General features: G+C 41.1%; 1 protein-coding gene across 3 annotated transcripts in view; it reads right to left on the reverse strand.

The window, feature by feature from the left end:
- LOC122946136 (kelch-like protein 23) overlaps positions 1 to 24371 on the reverse strand; it is an 80310-nt gene continuing 55939 nt past the window's right edge. Inside the window, exons 3-4 of one of the 3 annotated variants that reach the window (XM_044305531.1) lie at positions 3715 to 3784; positions 3515 to 3644 (exon numbers count right to left, since the gene is read on the reverse strand). In XM_044305531.1, the coding sequence (XP_044161466.1) occupies positions 3639 to 3644; positions 3715 to 3784 (76 nt within the window). In that variant the 3' untranslated portion in view covers positions 3515 to 3638. Of the gene's footprint in view, positions 3645 to 3714; positions 3785 to 12157; positions 12252 to 24371 lie in introns of those variants that run through there. The other 2 variants (XM_044305522.1, XM_044305541.1) reach the window with 2 other exon arrangements.

Below are 24371 nucleotides of genomic sequence, written 5' to 3' on the forward strand. Positions count from 1 at the left end.
TTGTTTGGCCTCTCTCTGCCTAATCTTATAAATTTGTCTGTCATCCTCATTTTTTTTTTTTTTTATAATTCCTAAAAGTAGCCATACTTCCACACTATAGGAAAAAGCACAGGCCTCTCTGGTGGTTGGGACCGTAATTGCATACATAGGAACCTCGTATCTGCGCTGCATCGGTAGCCATAACCCATGGAAACAAGCAGTTTATAATGCAATGGAAAAATGAATCAAGCCAGCAAAAGAGACAATATGGACAATCGCAGTACATTAGTAAGTGCCTTGTATTAACTTTCTCTACATTATAAATATGAGACAACCTTTTTAACTGATTTCAAGAGGTTTCTCAGAATGACAATATATCACCCATTCACAATTTATCACCCATTTAAGATAAGTAATACTTGTCTGATCAGTGGGCGGCTAACAGCAGGGACTCCCACCAATCACAAGAACAAGGATCCCACGTTCCCCATTTAAATGGAGCAACAGTCAAGCATTTCGGTGTTTTTGCTACTAGCAGTGCTGAAAGCATACAACAGTCTATAGTTTGAGTGTGGCTGTATTCATGAGCAGAGCACTTGTCCTGCCTCACCCATCCACAGGGCGGTGATTGACAGGCTGCTGTGTATAAGTGCATACATAGCAGCCTGTCAATGGTTATCCTGAGGGGCAGGAGGAGGCAGGGTGAGCACTGTGCTCATGAATACGCTGGGCTCAAACGATAAGGCCGGTTTCGTTTTTTAGCACTGCAAATATCAAAACCCCACATTTTTGTGCCGTTTTCAAGCTGACAGATTTCCTTGATTTATTAGAATGTGACATTCTTATTAAAGAGGCCTTAAAATATGTATATTTTAGATGTTTTTGTAAACCCAGGAACTGGAACTTGATTATTTTTATTGTCATTGAGAAAAAATATTAACACAAATATGTTATATACTCCTCAACATTGAAATTGCAATACCAAGAAAGACAAGTCGTAAGGTTATGCAAATTGAGTAAGCAGCAGGTGTCTCTAAGATCTGCAGATGATCACATTTTCTCCAATTTGTACCTCAAAAATCAGATCAGTCATGTGGGAACTTTGTGTGATGCCTCCTGCATGTTGCCAGTTATCGCTAACTGAGAGGGACAGAATCCTTGAACTGAAAGAACTTGGTTTATCACTCAAGCAGATCACTACACACCTTGGCTAAGATGTCAGCATTGTTTAATGTTGTGTGACCAAGTGATTGGGAGATCAATGCCGAACTGGAAGGACAGCAAGAGAGACATTTAGGCGAACCCCTGCACAGACAGATCATCGGATTAGAATAATGGCACGTAGTGATCTATTCTGTAATGCAAGTGAAATTAGACATCACTTCCTATGCCTAGGGTGGCAAGGAAGATGCTGAGATGGCCGTGGAGTGATCGGGAAGGAAACCACCAGCCGGGATCAGGTAAGTATGGTCAGCACAGGGGGTCCAGGCATATTGGGGGGAGGGGGGGATTGTAAAGTCTTGGATAACCCTTTTAAGTGTCCCAGGAGCTGTTTTTCAACAGGACATGGCCAGGCCGCATGTTTCTTGTGCTAGTGCTACTGTGAGCAACCTGTGTGACCTAAAATGAGGCTACCATGGCCTGCAGCGTCTCTGGACTTGTCTCCATCGAGCACATTAGGGACATAATTGGCCAGCAATGGCAATGGGAGCTGCCATTTGCCGATCTTGATGATTTGCATGCCCAAGTGCATTCAGCATGGCAGAACATTCCTAAGACAACCATTAATAACCTCTTTGATAGCATGCCAAGGCTTGTAGGTGTGTGTATTTCTGTGTATAGTGCTCATATTTGATACTGAATAAATAGAGATTTTTTTTGTTTCCATTTTTTTATAATTTGCATATCATTAGCATGTCTATCAATCCTGTTATTACCATAATTCCACGACATTTCCTTCTTGGTGCTGGTGTTGCAGTTTCAATGTTGAGGACTATATATTGTGAGGGAGCAAGTATAGTTATCCTTATGATTGTTGATTGTGTGTGTCAGTTTGATTAACACACGTTTTGTAGGACTTCTAGCGCTTCAATAGAAGAAAATAAAGGTCTGAAGTTTAAACAATGTCTGTTCTTATTTTCTGTTTCAGATTGTTATGTTGTTGTATTTGACTATATATGACAATTAAAGGGGTATTCCGGGAGTTTTTTTTTACTGATGACCTTTCCTCTATATAGGACATCAGTATCATTTTGCATGGTTTTTGATGCAGTTTCTCAGCGCATTTTTTTTTTTTTACCAATGGTTGTTTACTTCAATACAAAACTGAATTTTTGGTGCATGATTTTTGGTGCAGATCAGCACCAAAAACTACAGGGAACACACGCACATATGTATGGAACAGTTTTTTTACACTTCCCATTATTTCAGTGGTAGATTCAGCACAGATTTCACCCTAAGGCCCATTCACAAAATGAATTTTGGAAACACACTGAAAAAAATCAGCGCTGCTTGAGGTGCAGTTTTGGCACGTTTTTCAGCTTCCCATTCATTTCAATTGGAGAATCAACGTGGATTCCACACCAAAATAGAGCATCCTGCTTCTTTTTTCAGCTTTTTTTCAACTTGGAAAATAAATGCAAGTCCATTCATTTCAATTGAAGGCTTTTCAGAGGCATTTTTTGCATGGATTCCAAATGGAAAACAAGTAAAAAACAGCACAAAAAGAGCGTTTTGTAAACAGGCCCCACGATAGGGCATACTGCTTCTTTTTCCACATGGTGAAAAAAAAACAAGTACTGCTTCCCATTGAAATGAATGGTAGGCTGTTTTGATTTTGGGAGTTGATTTTGAGGCTGAAACACTCCAAAATCAGAACCCAAAAATTGTTTGAACTGGCCACCTTCACACAGTCAGTATTTGTAAGCCAAAACCAGAAGTGGGTCCAAAACACAGAAGCAGTATAAATCTTTCCATTATATTTTCTCTCTGCAGGTTCCGTTTTTGTCTTTGGCTCGCAAATACTGATGCCATATACTGGTCAAAATATGAAAGTGTGAAAGCATCCTTAGGATGTGCTCCGGTCTCATAAAACCTGCACAGTAATAAAATAAAAACAAGTAGATAACCCAGTTTGTGATGATGCCTATAACAATGTCACTGAAAGTTCCCAGACACCTTCAATAGCTATCCTACGAGTGTCCATTCAGCTGAGACCTATGTCTGTCGAACTCACCACCGCCACCTATACATCTTAGGTTTTTCTAAAGACGTATTTACACGCGCTGACTGAGTAATCTTCTCACATATATCAATGACAGAAAATTGTTTTAACTGGATTACCCCTTTAAGACCAAACATCACAGCGTCTCATGCTTACACAGCCTCTTATGGGCAAAGGACAAGGTAGCTTTAAATCTGTTACTTGACAAATATCCAGGTATGGATCAAACAAGACAATGTTGGGCATATCATGAGTTATACTAGCTCTTCTTTGTCCCAGTAAATAAATCCGGCCATTTGCAGAACAGCATCCCATAAAGAACTTGCGGTTGAGGCATTCTTCTTCAATTACTGACCATACTTTAGTGCGGAAGTCGAAGCGTAGTGCCTTCCCACCAATGGTATATAGGATTCCATTAAGTACAGTCGCACACAGGTCATACCTTCAAAAAATATAAGTATAATTCAATGCTTATTACCAGTGATATATAAAGTATTGTTTCCCAAACAAACCTGTGGGTAGTGCAGTGGAAGTGAAGAGTGCACTACTTTAGCTACAGCATGGGGAGGAAAAGCCATGGTGCTAAAGGAGAAGAATGAGGAAAATCCAATAAATGTAAAGTAACAATGTTTGAAACAGTTATATCTGATACTGAGTTAGATGTGAATGGTTTTCAAAAGAAATTGCTCATGGGATAACCCCAAATTAAATAAGTATATTTTTGCCATACATTAAGAAGTTATAGGTAAGAGGACCTGCCACTTGTCCTGACATATCTGTTTTAGTAACTACTTGCATTCCCTTGTAATAATTCTAGAGCATAACCTTATGTCTATAGTATTCCTATTAGAAGTTTAGGAATGAATTGTCAGCAGTTTGCAGTGAAGGTCCAGATGGGTGTTACCAGTTGAGGTGTGTCCCTGCACAGTCTACTATTGGCAGCACTAATTGGATAGTAAAATCTGCACAAATGACTGTGGATCACTACAGCTGAGTTATCAGGATAAAATGTTCTTGGTCCTTGTGACCCACCCAGTCACAAAAGACAATATAATAAAGATAATAAATATAGGACCAAGCACTCAAATATGGAATCAAACCGAGATATCTAATTTATTGGAGAATATAACTCCTAAAATGGCAGTAAAACTAAATATTAAAATATACAGCATTAAAATCAAATAAGCAGCAATGGATATATATTATGAGAAACCGCAGTCCATTAATACTAAACAATGGGTCTAATATAACTGCAATGTGAGACCGCAATCAGATTGTCGTGATTGTAGTTTTCCTTTGTTATATTAATTGCTGAAATAACGGCAGTGGTTTCCAAGTTCTGTTCAACTTTTAGAAAGGCAATATTCCAAACAGTCTCATATAATGCTCCTATCGGAGGTATCAAGCGGACACAAGATATGCAAACAGTCACGGGGACTTCAGGTGAAAGTCAAATGGAAACAGTGCGATAATATGTCATGGTGACATCCATCCCACCCACTAAACCCAGCTGTACCACTATTACCTGTGCCTTGTCCTTACGGAGACTTGGTGTCTAAAGATGTTCGTTATCCTTCAATTTTAATTCAGACGCCAAATGAATGTCAATCACTGGTGCATTTAGTGGGTGGGATGCCACCTTGACATATTATCGCACTGTTTCCATTTGACTTTCACCTGAAGTCCCCGTGACTGTTTGCATATCTTGTGTCCGCTTGATACCTCCGATAGGAGCCTTATATGAGACTGTTTGGAATATTGCCTTTCTAAAAGTTGAACAGAACTGCTTGAAAGGGTGATTAAAAAGAAGTTGGAAACCACTGCCGCTATTTCAGCTATTAATATAACAAAAGAAAACTACAATCACGACCATCAGATTGCGGTCTCACATTCCAGTTATATATAATTGACTGCGGTTTCTCATAATATATATATCCATTGCTGCCATTTGTGGATCTATTGCTGCTTATTTGATTTTAATGCTGTATATTTTAATATTTAGTTTTACTGCTATTTTAGGGGTTATATTCTCAAATAAATTAGATATCTCGGTTTGATTCCATATTTGAGTGCCTGGTCCTATATTTATTATCTTTACTAATTGGATAGTGTCAGACTGTACATGAACACACCCCAAACTGGTAACATCCATCTGGATCTTCATTGCAAACTGCTGGCAATTTATTCATAAATTATAGACAAATTAATAGAGAAATGGCACATCATAGTCATACAAATAGATGCTCGAGAATTTGTATTGCAAGGGGATGCAAATAGATACTCAAACAGACACATCAGGAGAGGTAACAGGTTGTCTCTATCCCATCAGTCATGTTTTGGGATGGAGAGTGGGACAGAATATATGGGAACTTTTTCAAGTCTGTTCAAAAGGTATCTTAGGTGACTAACTCATGAAGTTAGTAGAAAAAATGGCAAATGGTGTGGGGACTACTACACATAACACTACATAATTACATGGTTTCATTGTTTTTTTTTTTTCATTATTGGGGCTCATACACACGACCGTTATTGTTTTGCGGTCCGTTTTTCACGGATATGTTGTTCCGTATCTGAGGGTTTCTTTCTCTGATTTAAGTCCTCTTCCGTTCCGTTATTCCACAAAACATATCCGTATGGTTTCCTTATGCAATCCGTTTTTTGCAGATCGGAAATGGAAACAGTAACTTATTAATTACCAAACACATGAGCAATATGGGCTGGGCATAGCATTTCTACAGTATGGATCCGCAAAATACGGATGACATACGGATGTGTTCCATGTGCATTCCGTATTTTTTGTGGACCCATTGACTTGAATGAGGCCTCGGACCGTGATTTGCGGGCAATAATAGGACATGCACTACTTTTTTGTGAAATGGCAATACGGATACAGAATGCACACAGAGTACCTTCCGTTGTTTTTGCGGACACATTGAAGTGAATAATTCCGCATATGGTCCGCAAAAAAAAAAACAAGCGGAAAGAAAATATCTTCGTGCGCATGAGCCCTGATTGTCATAAAATGTGGATGATGGTTAAAAAACCCTTTGCTATAGTAGGTGTGTCTAAATAATTAGCTGGTGTTGAGTGCTGAGAGCATCAGATCGTTATGTACCTGAACAGTGGCCATGAGGAGGGAAATTTCCCTGTAGGGTATATGGCCAAAATCATCCTTTTCCTCGCTGTCCAAGCCACTTCAAACTCTTATATCAAACTGTAATATATCATCATGGGCTCCTTGGCCCTCTACATGATGCCCTGCTCTGTATTTGCCTTTACTGCCACCACTGTGGCTACAAGTGCCACTACTACCAACACTGATATTCACGGGGTAATCTATCTCCAATTGAAAATAGTAGTGGGTTGTAGTGGCTCACTCCTTAGTAGTTACAGGGTGGTGCTGCAAGCTCATATAGAGGGAATCACCCCACCCTCTGTTAAAAAGTGAATGTAACAATAGAAAAATGAGCGAGCACTCATACACTTGGCAACCAAATTGACATATGCAGAAAATATTTATTATTAAATCCCCATAAAATTCAAGTAATAAAAATACTAAAAACTGTGTATTATAGCAATGACATACAAAAACTACAATCACATAAACTATAGTAGATATAATAGTATAGTTGATATTGTATTGAATGATAAAATATATGATAATAAAATATTCGATACTAATCTATAGTCGATAAATTCACTGATATGAATCACACACCAAAAACTTCAAGTATTGTCCAGGTCTTGTATATGCTGTTATTGTGAAGGGGGAGGTAATTCCTCTGTGACTCTATCCCAGATTGGGAAAATGAGTGTCACTTTAAATATTGTAGGTGTATTTCCCCTGGGAACGTAATGTATTCATAAAATGTCCACAGGAATCCTGATAATGTTGGAATAAAAAGTCTCTTATGGTATTTCCTTTTAAAGTCGAGGTAAACTTTAAATCGGTATTTGGCTTACCGTCTGGTGTCTGCTGTCTCCCTGTTGCTTGAGTGGAGCTTTAAATGTCTGCCGGCTTATTTAATCGCTCCTTCCAGCAAGCTGGTTCAAATTTCGCGGCAGTTCCAAAGATCGCGGGAGTTGACACTCTGTTCCGCAATTTCCTTCGGTACAGCTTTTTGACGATAAAAGTAGTTGTTCCTTTACTGTAAAAAAAATTTCTTTCTCTGTATGGCCATACAGTTTTATCGGAGGCTTCTCAATACAGGTACATCACTTGTTTAACCATACAAGTGATGTACCTGTGAAACAAGTGATGTACCTGTATTGAGAAGCCTCCGATAAAACTGTATGGCCATACAGAGAAAGAAAAAAAATTTTACAGTAAAGGAACAACTACTTTTATCGTCAAAAAGCTGTACCGAAGGAAATTGCGGAACAGAGTGTCAACTCCCGCGATCTTTGGAACTGCCGCGAAATTTGAACCAGCTTGCTGGAAGGAGCGATTAAATAAGCCGGCAGACATTTAAAGCTCCACTCAAGCAACAGGGAGACAGCAGACACCAGACGGTAAGCCAAATACCGATTTAAAGTTTACCTCGACTTTAAAAGGAAATACCATAAGAGACTTTTTATTCCAACATTATCAGGATTCCTGTGGACATTTTATGAATACATTACGTTCCCAGGGGAAATACACCTACAATATTTAAAGTGACACTCATTTTCCCAATCTGGGATAGAGTCACAGAGGAATTACCTCCCCCTTCACAATAACAGCATATACAAGACCTGGACAATACTTGAAGTTTTTGGTGTGTGATTTATATCCGTGAATTTATCGACTATAGATTAGTATTGAATATTTTATTATCATATATTTTATCATTCAATACAATATCGACTATACTATTATATCTACTATAGTTTATGTGATTGTAGTTTTGTATGTCATTGCTATAATACAGTTTTTATTATTTTTATTACTTGGTTGCCAAGTAATGTGCTCGCTCATTTTTCTATTGTTACATCTCCAATTGAACCATCTCCTCATTACAGTCCAAATGTTGATGCTTCTCACACAAATTATCAACATGAAGACTCTAGTTTATCTTCCACAGCACATTTTTTCCTCTTCTTAGGAAAAAAGAGGGCACCCCCCCCCCCCCCCAGGAGGGGGCAGTGAAGACAGAGATGCTACAAGTGAAAGGCTTCTCTAGGGTTGCAAGGAGGAGGAGCAGGAGGAATGCTGTGACCCCTGGCTCCAAGACATGGTTTCACACAATCGCATCCTCTTTGCCCCCAATAATAATGTAGTGCTTATTAGAAGCCTGGGAAGACCTATTATGAGGCGTATAAAATATAGTCACAGGCTTGGTACACAGATTATTAAATGGTACTATCAAAATTTAGATTTTTCTGGAATTTAAAGGCATAGGTGCAATTAAATGTCCCTCCCCTTCTACAAACATACTGCACACTGCTAGTGTCAATTAGCAATAGGAATAATGCAATTTTTGCAGGAAAATCTCTTAACTACACAGTATGATGCAGTAATGTGTTCACTAACAAGGTTATAACAATGCAATTTGTTGCAGTTTCTTTGAACTACACGGTCTGTTTCAGTAATGCATTCACTAACACAGATATGATAATTTGTGTTACTGTAGTAAAATGGATTTGATGTAACTACCTGTTAACTTCCAGTAATATTCAATGTGTTCATTAATGCAGGTATAATGTGCACTGCACTGAAATGCACAATTACAAACAGTAAATTTAAACAGATTTTTTTTAAAAAAAATGTGCAACTGTTTCGAGTTTGCAGCAGAAAAAAACTGTTGTTCATACTTAAAAATATTATTTTCTTCCAGGATTTTGTAATGGAGAACTAGCTGCCAGCAAGCCGTGTAAAACACACGAGTCTGATTGACCAGTCCCTCACTCCTTTACTCTCTCTCTATACTTTCCCAAATCAAAGTCCCTAAAGTATACTTATTTATATATCCCTATTCTCTCCCTATATTCTCTTCATAGTATCCCTATAACACTAGATTAGTAGCTTGTGTCTGTAATTATTTTTTGTCAGACACTGCCACAAGACATCCTTTCAGGTCACAAATTGAACACAGGATGGCGGTTCTTCTTTCTCTGCAGGCTGAATACTGCCCCTTCATAGGATGTCGTTCAGCCTTTAAACCAGTCAGGGCAAGCCCACCCCCACTTCCTACCAGTGTCATGTGATCCTAGATCTTCTTCCTCCCTCATGGTTTCCTCCACCAATATTCAGAGTAAAATGTCTCTAGGTGGTGCCGTTTTTAAACGATTTGTCCAAAACGAATTGCCAAAACTTCGGATTCGTTAGGTGATAAATTTGGGTGAAATTTGTAACAAATCTCATTTGTTTAGAATCGATTCACTCATCTCTAGTTAAGCCCAGTCAAATTGGTTTGTTGACACAGTGGTTCCACATCCACTGCAGTAACAGATAGATAGCCGACAGAGGAGAATGTAAAGATTCCTGCTCTGTGCTCCAAAAAGGCTGAAACTGGTATGTTCACAGAGTAAGAAACTGATTTAAAGGGGTATTCCCATCACATACAACGGGGACATATTGCTAGGATATGCCCCCATTGTCTAATAGGTGCGGGTCCCAACCAGAACGGAGTGGGGAGAGCTGTGGCTGGAGGACCCTGGATTTCCCGAGGTCCGTCCACCACCAAGTGCTGCTTCCCGCTGCTCTCATAGAAGTGAATGGGAGCGCACCGCCCATGCACGGCCACTGCTCCCATTAATTTCTATGGGGCAGACGGAAATAGCCAAGCCAGTCTCAGCTATTTTCGGCAGCCCCATAGAAATGAATGGAGAGCGGCTGCGCACCTATCAGACAATGGGGGCATATCCTAACGATATGCCCCCATTGTCTGAGATGTCAAAACCCCTTTAACAACGAAACTTTATGCCATGCTCTGTGTGATAGAATTTGTAAATGTCTCTCATCTACAAACATAAAACTACATTTAAATACCTACTGATGTTACGTATTTCAGTGGATGTCTTCCTGCTGCTAATTTCAGGAATTATGACTTGTATGTGCATTGTATTAACATTAAATTCTCACTTACTTGTGGATGTTGTTTTATATTGCTCAATTTCCTACTGCCACCACTACAATGGTTTTGTAGTGACCATATTTATTATATGCCACTGTCAATCAGATGATTGGTTTCTGTAAATGTTTTGCTATATTAAATAAAGAATTAAAATAGAAAAAATGTTTAACATGCTGTCACAAATGGTAGGGATAAGTGCAGCCCCAAGCTCGACCCACACCACTATCCCTACCTACTTGCACAGTCCATCCTAACTTGTGGTGTACAACTGGGCAGCGGTCCCTAGCTTAAGTACGCGTGGGGGCTTATAGGGCGGAACAAAAGTGGAGAAAACAACAAAGCTAGGACAGAACACACAGAAGCAAATGCTAAGCAGAAGACAATATCAAGGTCAAAACTCGCCAAGGTCAGAACCAGGAGATCACGTCAGTATCAGGGGAAACACCAAAATCAACGTCAAATACAAGTCGGAGTTAGAAGGTCACGCAGCACAAAGGGGTAAAATCAAGCCGAGGTCGAGTACACAAAGACACACATGCAGGCAAATGCTAGTGAGGTTAAAAGACCAATCACAAGCAACCTGTGACCAGCAGGCTGCCTGTTTAAATAGCAGGAACAAGTGAGTCACATGATGTGGCCAGCGTCACGTAACCCAAGTCGAGCCCAAACCATCGTGGGTAATCGGTGCTCAGTTCACACATCAGCTAGGAGGACGCCCCCTGGTCTCCATGGAGTTATGGATGCCGGCCATGTCCTCGCTATGGTGATTGTGGGTCCGGTGGCCCCTCGTGGAAGAGGGGGTACTGTAACGGGGAGTCGGCGATGCGCTTCCTCCTTCCTTCCACGAGGGGCCACTGGACCCACAATCACCGGAGCGGGTTTTTCCGGGTGATTTAGATGGAATTTTTCTCACCAACCTCGTAGCATGCATCCTACTAGCCGGCACCCAAGACTCTCCTCAGGACCAAAACCCCTCCAATGGACCACATATTGAAGAGAATTCCGGACCTTTCTAACATCAACAGTCCTAGAAATCTCAAATTCTGGTTGATTGGCAACCTCCACTGGTGACGGAGATTCCTGTGTAGGGGATACAGGAGAAACATACTTTTTGAGTAAAGATTTGTGAAACCCATTATGAATACGAAAAGAGTCAGGCAATGGTAACTTAAAAGACACAGGATTAATAATGTCAATAATCTCATACGGTCCAATAAACCGTGGTGCAAACTTATTGGAAGGTACCTTTAAGGACAAATTCTTGGTGGATAACCAAACTTTATCACCTTACCCAAAATCTACTCCTCGAGAGCGCTTCTTATCTGCATTAGTTTTTTTAATCTCTTGGGTTTTTTTTCAGGTTCAACTGAACCTGGGCCCAAACTGTGCACAGTTCTTTAGCTACCAGATCAGCTACCGGAATTTGTGAGGAAGACAACGAAAACTAACTAAAACGTGGAATCCATGTAACCGTATAACATGATCAACAAACAGAGAAGCTAGAGTCTTGGCATTGTGCAGTTTTGACAGAGGGATGAAGTGCACCATTTTACAAAATCTGTCCACAACTACCCATATCACCGACTTACCTTCAGACACCGGTAGGTCGGTGATAAAGTCCATGAAGATATGGGACCAAGGACTACTGGGGATGGGCAGTGGTCGTAACTCCCCCACCAGATGAGACCTAGGCACCTGGCACAAACCTCACATGAAGACACATATGAGTGGACATCTCTAGACAAAGTAAGCCACCAATAAAACCTGGAGACTAGTTCCTTGGTGGCATTAATACCCGGATGTCCAATAAACACAGAAATATGGTACTCACCCAACAGTCGGAGACGTAAATTACCCGGGACAAATAGCTTATCTGTAGGAGATTGTACTGAGGCCAAGTGTTGCCCCGGGGTTATTTCAGTCGTCAGATCAGAGGAGACCGAAGCCATAATGACACCTGCCGGCAAAATCGGTTCTGGTGGAGTATCAGGAGACTGAAATGCACAAAAACTTTGAGATAGGGCATCTGCTTTGACATTTTTACTTCCTGGCCTGAAAGTAAAAGCGTGTGAAGAACAATGCCCACCTAGCCTGTCTGGGATTCAAACGTTTAGCAGATTGCAAAAGCATCAATCAGTAATTACAGTAACCTGATGTTGAGCACCCTCCAAAACATGCCGCCATTCCTCAAAGGTCCATTTATTAGCAAGTAATTCACAATTACCAATCTCGTAATTTCTCTCCGTATAGGACAATTTGTGAGAGAAAAAGGTGCAAGGCCTCAGTTTAGTGAGAGTTGAGGACCCCTGGGAGAATACGGCTCCAACTCCATCCTCGGAGGCATCAACCTCAACCACAAAAGGCATTTCTTGATCTGGTTGGATTAACACTGGAGCATTAATAAAACACCTCTTGAGTGTTTTAAAAGCTTCTATGGCCTCTGACGACCAATTACTTAGATCCTCCCCCTTCTTGGTTAGGTCGGTGAGTGGCTTAGCAATAATAGAAACATTTTTGAAAAATTTTCGATAATAATTAGAAAACTCTTTCCCTGGATCCATCTTAAAGGATAGGGGTTTGAGAATATATCCCAAAAACAGAATTTCCTGTACTTTAAAGGTACACTTTTCGCTTTTAGCAAATAGTTAATTCTCTTGAAAAACCTCCAGTACCTGTCTACTGTGGCTAATGTGAGAGTTCCAGTCAGGTGAATAATATCAAAATATCATCCAAGTAGACAATCATAAAAATTCCAATAAATTGTCTAAAAATATCCTTGACAAAACTTTGGAAAACCGCCGGAGCATTACTTAGCCCAAACGGCATTACCAAATATTCAAAATGACCCTCAAGGGTATTAACTCCTTAACCTCTTCAGGACACATGACGTACCGGTACGTCATGATGTCCTGGTACTTAAGGACACATGACGTACCGGTAACGTCATGTGTTGTTCCGATCACTGCCGCCCGGCTGGCAGTGATAGGAACAAGGTCCCCTCAAATCATTAAGCAGGCACCTAGGCTAAATGCGCGGGGAGGGTCCCGTGACCCCCCCATGTTGGCGATCGCAATAAACCGCAGGTCAATTCAGACCTGCGGTTTGATGCGCTTTTTGCCGTTTCTGATCCTCGCGGTCCCTGACCGTGGGGATCAGAAACTTTATAATGCCCAAAATATATATGGTTTTTCCTCCCCCTGCACCCCTGAATGATATTATGTGGGCGGGTGGTGCAGGGGGAGGGTTGCGGGTGGTGCCGGAGGCGGGCGGCAGGCGGGATCGCGATCCCCCGCCTGCCTCCCCTTGAATAATCGTTGGCGTCTAGTGGGTATACCAGGGTGCCAGCACATTGCTGGCACCCTGGTATAAACGGCTGACATCGTTGATGCGATGTCAGCCGTTTAACCCTTTCCATACAGCGGTCCGTGCGGACCGCTGTATGGAAAAGGTTAACAGCGCAGGGAGCTCCCTCCCTCTCCGATCGGGGGGCTGCTGTGCCTTTGCAGCCCCCCGATGGGAGAGGGAGAGAGCCCCCAGACAGCCCCCCGAAACCCCATCCTCGCCCTTCCCCATCTGCGAAGTTGTGGCAGACGGGGAAGGTTGCCATGGCAACAGGACGCCTGCTCAGGCGTCCTGCTGTCCATGGTGCTGAACAGATCTATGCTAAAGACATAGATCTGTTCAGTGTAAGTAAAATACAGTACAGTACTATATATTGTACTGTACTGTATTATACAGACATCAGACCCACTGGATCTTCAAGAAAAATCAAAAAACACATTTATCACTGATTAAAAATGAAAAAAATTAAATTCTCTACACGTTTGGTATCGCCGCGTCCGTAACGACCTGATCTATAAAACGGTCATGTTACTGTACCCGAACGGTGAACGCCATAAAAATAAAAAATTAAAAACTATGATGAAATTGAAATTTTGCCCACCTTACTTCCCACAAAAAGGTAATAAAAGTGATCAAAAAAGTCGCATGTACGCCAAAATTGTAACAATCAAACTGTCATCTCATCCCGCAAAAAATGAGACCCTACTTAAGATAATCGCCCAAAAACTGAAAAAATTATGGCTCTTAGACTATGGAAACACTAAAACATCATTTTTTTTGTTTCAAAAATGAAATAATTGTGTAAAACTTACATAAATTAAAAAAAAGTATACATATTAGGTATTGCCGCGTCCGTATTGATAAAAATATCACATGACCTAACCCCTCAGGTGACCACCGTAAAAAAATAAAAATAAAAATAGTGTAAAAAAAAGCAATTTTTTGTCATCTTACTTCACAAAAAGTGTAATAGCAAGCGATCAAAAAAACATATGCACCCCAAAATAGTGCCAATAAAACCGTCATCTCATCCCGCAAAAAATGAGACCCTACTTAAGATAATCGCCCAAAAACTGAAAAAACTATGGCTCTTAGACTATGGAGAAACAAACTTTTTTTGTTTTAAAAATGAAATCATTGTGTAAAACTTACATAAATAAAAAAAATGTATACATATTAGGTATCGCCGCGTCCGTGACAACCTGCTCTATAAAATTACCACATGATCTAACCTGTCAGATGAATGTTGTAAATAACCCAAAAAAAAAACTGTGCCAAAAAGGTATTTCTTGTTACCTTGCCGCACAAAAGGTGTAATATAGAGCAACCAAAAATCATATGTACCCTAAACTAGTACCAACAACACTGCCACCCTATCCCGTAGTTTCTAAAATGGGGTCACTTTTTTAGAGTTTCTACTCTAGGGGTGCATCAGGGGGGCTTCAAATGGGACATGGTGTAAAAAACAAACAGTCCAGCAAAATTCGCCTTCCAAAAACCGTATAGCATTCCTTTCCTTCTGCGCCCTGCCGTGTGCCCGTACAGCAGTTTACGACCACATATGGGGTGTTTCTGTAAACTACAGAATTAGGGCCATAAATAATGAGCTGTTAACCCTTGCTTTGTAACTGGAAAAAAAATATTAAAATGGAAAATCTGTCAAAAATGTGAAATTTGGAAATTGTATCTCTATTTTCCATTAAATCTTGTGCAACACCTAAAGGGTTAAAAACGTATGTAAAATCAGTTTTGAATACCTTGAAGGGTGCAGTTTCTTAGATGGGGTCACTTTTATGGAGTTTCTACTCTAGAGTTGCATCAGGGGGGCTTCAAATGGGACATGGTGTCCAAAAAAAGTTTACGGCCACATATGGGGTGTTTCTGTAAACGGCAGAGTCAGGGCAATAAAGATACAGTCTTGTTTGGCTGTTAACCCTTGCTTTGTTAGTGGAAAAAATGGGTTAAAATGGAAAATTAGGCAAAAAAATGAAATTCTCAAATTTCATCCCCATTTGCCAATAACTCTTGTGCAACACCTAAAGGGTTAACGAAGTTTGTAAAATCAGTTTTGAATACCTTGAGGGGTGTAGTTTCTTAGATGGGGTCACTTTTATGGAGTTTCTACTCTAGGGTTGCATCAGGGGGCTTCAAATGGGACACGGTGTCAAAAAAACAGTCCAGCAAAACCTGCATTCCAAAAACCATATGGCGCACCTTTCACTCTACGCCCCGCTGTGTGGCCGTACAGTAGTTTACGGCCACATATGGGATGTTTCTGTAAACGGCAGAGTCAGGGCAATAAAGATACAGTCTTGTTTGGCTGTTAACCCTTGCTTTGTTAGTGGAAAAAATTGGTTAAAATGGAAAATTAGGCAAAAAAATGAAATTCTCTAATTTCATCCCCATTTGCCAATAACTCTTGTGCAACACCTAAAGGGTTAACGAAGTTTGTAAAATCAGTTTTGAATACCTTGAGGGGTGTAGTTTATAGAATGGGGTCATTTTTGGGTGGTTTCTATTATGTAAGCCTCGCAAAGTGACTTCAGAGCTGTAGTGGTCCCTAAAAATTGTTTTTTTGTAAATTTCAGAAAAATTTCAAAATTTGTTTCTAAACTTCTAAGCCTTGTAACATCCCCAAAAAATAAAAATATCATTCCCAAAATAATTCAAACATGAAGTAGACATATGGGGAATGTAAAGTCATCACAATTTTTAGGGGTATTACTATGTATTACTGAAGTAGAGAAACTGAAACTTTGAAATTTGCAAATTTTTCAAAATTTTTGTTAAATTAGGTATTTTTTGGTGCAAAAAAAATAATTTTTTTGACTTCATTTTACCAGTGTCATGAAGTACAATATGTGACGAAAAAACAATCTCAGAACGGCCTGGATAAGTCAAAGCGTTTTAAAGTTATCAGCACTTAAAGTGACACTGGTCAGATTTGCAAAAAATGGCCTGGTCCTAAGGTGTAATAAGGCTGTGTCCCTAAGGGGTTAAGGACACAGCCATATATTACATTAAGGACCAGGCCATTTTTTTGCTAATCTGACCAGTGTCACTTTAAATGGTGATAACTTTAAAACGCTATGACTTATCCAGGCCATTCTGAGATTGTTTTTTTTCATCACATATTGTACTTCATGACACTGGTAAAATGAAGTTAAAAAAATATATTTCTTATTTATTAAAAAAAATCCAAATTTACCAAAGTTTCAATTTCTCTACTTCTACAGGGAGTGCAGAATTATTAGGCAAGTTGTATTTTTGAGGATTAATTTTATTATTGAACAACAACCATGTTCTCAATGAACCCAAAAAACTCATTAATATCAAAGCTGAATATTTCTGGAAGTAGTTTTTAGTTTGTTTTTAGTTTTAGCTATTTTAGGGGTATATCTGTGTGTGCAGGTGACTATTACTGTGCATAATTATTAGGCAACTTAACAAAAAACAAATATATACCCATTTCAATTATTTATTTTTACCAGTGAAACCAATATAACATCTCAACATTCACAAATATACATTTCTGACATTCAAAAACAAAACAAAAACAAATCAGTGACCAATATAGCCACCTTTCTTTGCAAGGACACTCAAAAGCCTGCCATCCATGGATTCTGTCAGTGTTTTGATCTGTTCACCATCAACATTGCGTGCAGCAGCAACCACAGCCTCCCAGACACTGTTCAGAGAGGTGTACTGTTTTCCCTCCTTGTAAATCTCACATTTGATGATGGACCACAGGTTCTCAATGGGGTTCAGATCAGGTGAACAAGGAGGCCATGTCATTAGATTTTCTTCTTTTATACCCTTTCTTGCCAGCCACGCTGTGGAGTACTTGGACGCGTGTGATGGAGCATTGTCCTGCATGAAAATCATGTTTTTCTTGAAGGATGCAGACTTCTTCCTGTACCACTGCTTGAAGAAGGTGTCTTCTAGAAACTGGCAGCAGGACTGGGAGTTGAGCTTGACTCCATCCTCAACCCGAAAAGGCCCCACAAGCTCATCTTTGATGATACCAGCCCAAACCAGTACTCCACCTCCACCTTGCTGGCGTCTGAGTCGGACTGGAGCTCTCTGCCCTTTACCAATCCAGCCACGGGCCCATCCATCTGGCCCATCAAGACTCACTCTCATTTCATCAGTCCATAAAACCTTTGAAAAATCAGTCTTGAGATATTTCTTGGCCCAGTCTTGACGTTTCAGCTTGTGTGTCTTGTTCAGTGGTGGTCGTCTTTCAGCCTTTCTTACCTTGGCCATGTCTCTGAGTATTGCACACCTTGTGCTTTTGGGCACTCCAGTGATGTTGACGCTCTGAAATATGGCCAAACTGGTGGCAAGTGGCATCTTGGCAGCTGCACGCTTGACTTTTCTCAGTTCATGGGCAGTTATTTTGCGCCTTGGTTTTTCCACACGCTTCTTGCGACCCTGTTGACTATTTTGAATGAAACGCTTGATTGTTCGATGATCACGCTTCAGAAGCTTTGCAATTTTAAGAGTGCTGCATCCCTCTGCAAGATATCTCACTATTTTTGCCTTTTCTGAGCCTGTCAAGTCCTTCTTTTGACCCATTTTGCCAAAGGAAAGGAAGTTGCCTAATAATTATGCACACCTGATATAGGGTGTTGATGTCATTAGACCACACCCCTTCTCATTACAGAGATGCACATCACCTAATATGCTTAATTGCTAGTAGGCTTTCGAGCCTATACAGCTTGGAGTAAGACAACATGCATAAAGAGGATGATGTGGTCAAAATACTCATTTGCCTAATAATTCTGCACTCCCTGTATAATACATAGTAATACCTCCAAAAATTATTATGACTTTACATTCCCCATATGTCTACTTCATGTTTGGATCATTTTTGGAATGACATTTTCGATTTTGGGGACGTTACAAGTCTTAGAGTTTAGAAGCAAATCTTGAAATTTTTCAGAAATTTTCAAAAACCAAATTTTTAGGGACCAGTTCAGGTCTGAAGTCACTTTATGAGGCTTACATAATAGAAACCACCCAAAAATTCCCCCATTTTAGAAATCACCCCCCTCAAGGTATTCAAAACGTATTTTACAAACGTCGTTAACCCTTTAGGTGTTCCATAAGAGTTAATGGCAAATTTCAGAATTTAGAGTTTTTGGCAAATTTTCCATTTCAATCTATTTACTCCAGTAATAAAACAAGGGTTAACAGCCACACAAAATGCTATATTTATTGCCCCAATTCTGTAGTTTGCAGATACACCCCATATGTGGCCGTAAACTACTGTACGGGCACGCTGTAGGGCGTAGAGGGAAAGGTGTGCCGTGTGGGTTTTTGGAATGCAGATTTTGCTGGACTTGTTTATTTACACCATGCCCAATTTGAAGCCCCTCTGATGCACCCCTAGAGTAGAAACTCCATAAAAGTGACCCCATCTAAGAAAGAACACCCCTCAAGGTATTCAAAACTGATTCTACAAACTTTGTTAACCCTTTAGGTGTTTCACAAGAGTTATTGGCAAATGGAGATGAAATTTGAGAATTTAGATTTTTTTGGCAAATTTTCAATTTTAATCCATTTTTTCCAATAACAAAGCAAGGGTTAACAGCCAAACAAAATGCTATATTTATTTCCCTGATTCTGTAGTTTGCAGATACACCCCATATGTGGCCGTAAACTACTCCACGGTCACACAGTAGGCCGTAGGGGGAAAGGTGCGCCGTATGGTTTTTGGAAGGCAGATTTTGCTGGACTGGTTTATTTACACCATGTCCCATTTGAAGCCCCCCTGATGCACCCCTAGAGTAGAAACTCCATAAAAGTGACCCCATCTAAGAAACTACACCCCTCAAGGTATTCAAAACTGATTTTACAAACGTTGTTAACCCTTTAGGTGTTGCACAAGAGTTATTGGCAAATGGAGATGAAATTTGAGAATGTAAATTTTTGGCCAAATTTTCCATTTTAATCCATTTTTTCCAATAACAAAGCAAGGGTTAACAGCCAAACAAAATGCTATATTTATTGCCCCGATTCTGTAGTTTGAAGAAACCCCTCCATATGTGGCCGTAAACTACTGTACGGGCACACAGTAGGGCGTAGAGGGAAAGGTGCGCCGTATGATTTTTGGAAGGCAGATTTTGCTGGACTGGTTTATTTACACCATGTCCCATTTGAAGCCCCCCTGATGTACCCCTAGAGTAGAAACTCCATAAAAGTGACCCCATCTAAGAAACTGCACCCCTCAAGGTATTCAAAACTAATTTTACAAGCTTTGTTAACCCTTTAGGTGGCTGTAAACTACTGTACGGGCACACAGTAGGGCGTAGAGGGAAAGGTGCGCCGTGTGGCTAACAAATTGAAATATCACATATGGGGTGTTTCTGTAAACTGCAGAATCAGGGTAATAAATATTAAGTTTTGTTTGGCTGTTAACCCTTGCTTTGTTACTGGGAAAAAACTGATAAAAATGGAAAATGTGCCCAAAAATTTCAGTTTGGCACAGTTTTTATTTAATTTTTTGGACTGTATTTATCTGAGGGGTTAGTTCATAAGGTATTTTTATAGAGCAGATTCTGACGGACGCGGCGATACCTAATATGTCTACTTTTTCAAATTTATTTATATTTTACACTATATTATCTTTTTATAAACATTATAAACAAAAGAAAAAAAAAATCGTATCTCCATAGTCTAAGAGTTTTTGTTTTGTTTTTTTAGCCGATTATCTTAGGTAAGGGCTCATTTTTTTGCGGGATGAGAGGACTGTTTTATTGGCGTTATTTTGGGGGGCATATGACTTTTTGATCGCTTGCTATTACAATTTTTGTGATGTAAGGTGAAAAAAATTCCTTTTTTTGCACCATTTTTATTTATTTTTTTACCGTGTTCATCTGAGGGGTTAGGTCATGGGGTATTTTTATAGAGCAGATTCTTACAGAGGCGGCGATACCTAATATGTCTATTTTTTTAATTTTTATTTATGTTTTACACTATATTATCTTTTTATAAACCCCCAAAAAATTTTTGTATCTACATAGTCTAAGAGTCATTTTTTTGGGTTTTTAGCCGATTATCTTAGGTAGAGGCTCATTTTTTGCGGGATGAGAAAACGTTTTATTGGCACTATTTTGGGGGGGCATATGACTTTTTGTTCGCTTGCTATTGCAATTTTTGTGATGTAAGATGACCAAAAAACCTTTTTTTGCACCATTTTTTTTGTTTTACCGTGTTCATCTGAGGGGTTAAGCCATGGGCTATTTTTATAGAGCAGATTTTTATGGACGTGGCGATACCTAATATGTCAACTTATTTATTTTATTTTAGTTTTACTAAATAATATTTTTGGAAAAAAATATTTTTTAGTTTTAGTGAAGTCTGAGAACCATAGATTGTCAGTGGCTAAATTGGGATATAAATTTAGTACTCCATGGTAGTGTGGTACTCCCTGAAGCAACCGTCAATGCAGAGGCCTGGATGATCGGGGCACGTGTCACACTGAGTAGTGGTGCCCTTCCGTATCCCCCTCCTGTGACACACTCTGCACTTTTTTGGGGTCCGTCCCTTCTTTCCAGTATGGGGGAACCACACCTGGAAAGTGTTGGCCAGGGACGATCCGGGTGCCTCTAGTTCCCGAGGTACTCCGGCCTGCTCTTTCCCAGTCAGAAAAGATCAGGGCCTTGAGGACTGCCTCAAAGAACTGAAGGAATGTTCCTGTGTTGCCAGAACTCCGGGACAGCACAAAAGAGTTGTACAAGGCAACCTGGGGGACATTCTGGGGGTTGAATACGGGAATCTCGCCCCTCGTACACATGAAACTTGTAAGTGTACCCTGAGCTACTCTCACAAAGTTTGTACAGCTTCACGCCATACCTCGCCCACTTTGAGGGAACATACTGGTAGAAAAGGAGTCTCCCCTTGAAAGCAATGAGAGACTCATCAACCAATACCTCCCTTCCAGGTACATAGCCCTGTACAAATTTGGCCCCAAAGTGATCGATGACCGGACTGATTTTGTACAGCCGGTCATAGGCAGGATCACCTTGGGGGGGGGGGGGGACATGCTGCATTATCTGAATAATGCAGGCATTTCCAGATGGCCTCAAAATGGGAGCGTGTCATGGCCGTATTGTAAAGTGGGGCCTGGTAGAGGACGTCCCCAGTTATGGACGTTATTCCAGTAATGCCTGACACTAGGTTCCTTGACTAGGCCTATGTGCAGCATGAGGCCCCAAAACATCCTCATCTCAGCTGCACTGACCAGAGTCCAGCCACCGGGCCTAGCCTAAAAGGAGCCCGGGTGTTGAGCAACAAACTGTTGGGCATACAGGTTTGTTTGCTCCACTATTAGATTTACAAAGTGTTCACTGAAAAAAAGACCAAAGTAGTCGTATTCAGTGAAGCCCACTGTGGAAATCTGAATTCCTCATTGGCCTACAAAATCAGGAATCACGGGCTCAGAACGCTCTGGGGTATACCATGCAAGTTCACCGGCAGGGGGCTCCGGTGGACTTAATTGGTGGGCTGGAAAACTAGTACGAGCCCCAGAGCTGCTCGTACTAGGGTGGGCCACAGGGTCCCTAGCATGGCGGTCCCCTTGCTCCGCCTGGCGGCATCTCCGCTGCCTTGGGGGCTCATCATCATCGCTAGCGGAGGACGCGGATGACAAAAGGAAAGTGGGATCATCCTCGTCCTCACTGGGACTCTCGGAGTCGGAGGCAAGCTGGGCGTATGCCTACTTGTCCGAGAACATCCGGCGGGCCATAGGGGAGTGTGTGTGTGCGTGTGTGTTAAACTTTATTTGGTGTGCGTGTGTGTGGGGGCACGGGTGTTCACGAACTTACCCTAAACCTAACAGACAAAAAAGTTGATCAGAAGTTGATCAGCGGTGGGGTGTGCGATGCGCTAACAGTGCCCGGACGCTAAGAGTGCGGGGCCACAGTCAGTGTACGCACACACAAAAAAAATGCTTGCACCCCATAAAAAGTTTGCTGCGATCGCCTACACGGGGGGAGGGAGGTCCCCCGTGTAGGCGATCCCCCGACGCATTGTCCCCAGGTGCCTGCTCAATTATTTGAGCAGGCACCGGGTTCCAATCACCGCCTGCCACGCGGCAGTGATCGGAAATACATAAGACATACGTTCCTGTGTCCTTAAGTACCGGGACATCAGGGAGTACCTGTACGCCCTATGTCCGGAAGAGGTTAAAGGCCATTTTCCACTAATCCCCCTCCTTTATTTGAATGAGATGATATGCCCCCCTGAGGTCGAGTTTAGTAAACCAGTGAGCTCCAAGAATTTGGTTAAACAGGTCTGGAATTAAGGGCAAGGGGTAATGATTCTTGATGGCAATTTTATTGAATTCTCTATAATCAATACACGGCATCAATTCACCATCCTTTTTTGCGACAAAGAAAAACCCTGCCCCCATAGAAGATACCGAGGGCCTAATATGCCCTTTTAGTAAGCTTTACTTCAAGTAATCCCTCATAGACTGCCGTTCTGGACAGGACAAGTTATAAATACGACTCCTTGAATACTTGGATCCCGGAACAAGGTCGATGGCACAGTCATAAGGTCTGTGAGGGGGAAGGAAATCAACCTCAGACATGGAAAAAACATCAGCTGATGTCGTTGATATACGAGGGAAGACAGTTTGACTCCGCAGAGACTCCGGCCTGAATAACAGGTGGACAACAAGAATCATATTTCACCCCCATTTATCTAATTTGCCTATGGACCAGTTGATAGCTGAATTATGAACCTGGAGCCAAGGTAGACCTAGAACTACCTCCACGGGTAATTTTTTTGAAACCAAAAAAGAAGTACACTCCATATGACAGACACCCACAGTCAAGGTTACTTCTGGGGTACAATATTCTACTGTCCCGCCCACCAAAGGTGCCCATCAATGGCAATAATATGAATAGGGTTAGCGAGGGACAACATCTGCAGACCAAAGGAAAGAGCGAAGTTATTGGTCAATAAAATTAGAGGCAGACCCAGAATTAACAAATGCCTTCCCAAACCCTTTACTGGAGCCAAAAGAAATAACCACTGGTGACAACACTTTCTCTTTAACCATCTTGGGAAGTACCTTACCCTTCTGGGCATCTAGACATGAAGATCTCCTGGAAGGAGGAACTTTAGGACATTGCCGTAACCAATGATCCAATTCTCCGCAATAAAAGCAGGCACCCTTTTGACGTCTCAGATCTCTCCTGGTCATTTCGAGCTGCATGGGCTCCCCTGGATGATCTCAACTTGGAGTCTTGAGGGTGAGGGTACAGGTGTGACCACCACCAGTGGAGATGTCAGTTGTTCTCTTTGTCTTTCACTAAATCGTCGGTCCAGTCTAACAGCTAGAGTCATAATCTGTTCTAAGGTGTCAGGGAGGGGGTAACTGACCAACATATATTTCACATTTTCTTAGAGTCCTAACTGGAACTGACATCTAAGCACCGGATCATTCCACCCACAGGAAATGCACCATTTCCAAAATTTGGTGCAATATTCCTCAACGGGTTTGTCTCCCTGACTGACTCTCAGCAACGGCCGCCTTATAAGGTTCATCGTAAAGCACACTTAAGGCCTAAAAAAACACCTCAACATTAGGCAAGGGGAACTCCGTGTGGAGAGAGTAAGCCCATTCTTGTGGGTCTCCTTGCAACAAAGAGATAATGATGCCAACTCTCTATTGTTCGGATCTCGAAGAGTGAGGGCGCAACCGAAAATACAGCTTGCAGCTCTCTTTAAAAGTCAAAAAATGCTTCCTGTCCCCTGAA

Source organism: Bufo gargarizans, chromosome 1 (assembly GCF_014858855.1).
Source record: "Bufo gargarizans isolate SCDJY-AF-19 chromosome 1, ASM1485885v1, whole genome shotgun sequence".
In the NCBI taxonomy this organism is placed as follows: Eukaryota; Metazoa; Chordata; class Amphibia; order Anura; family Bufonidae; genus Bufo; species Bufo gargarizans.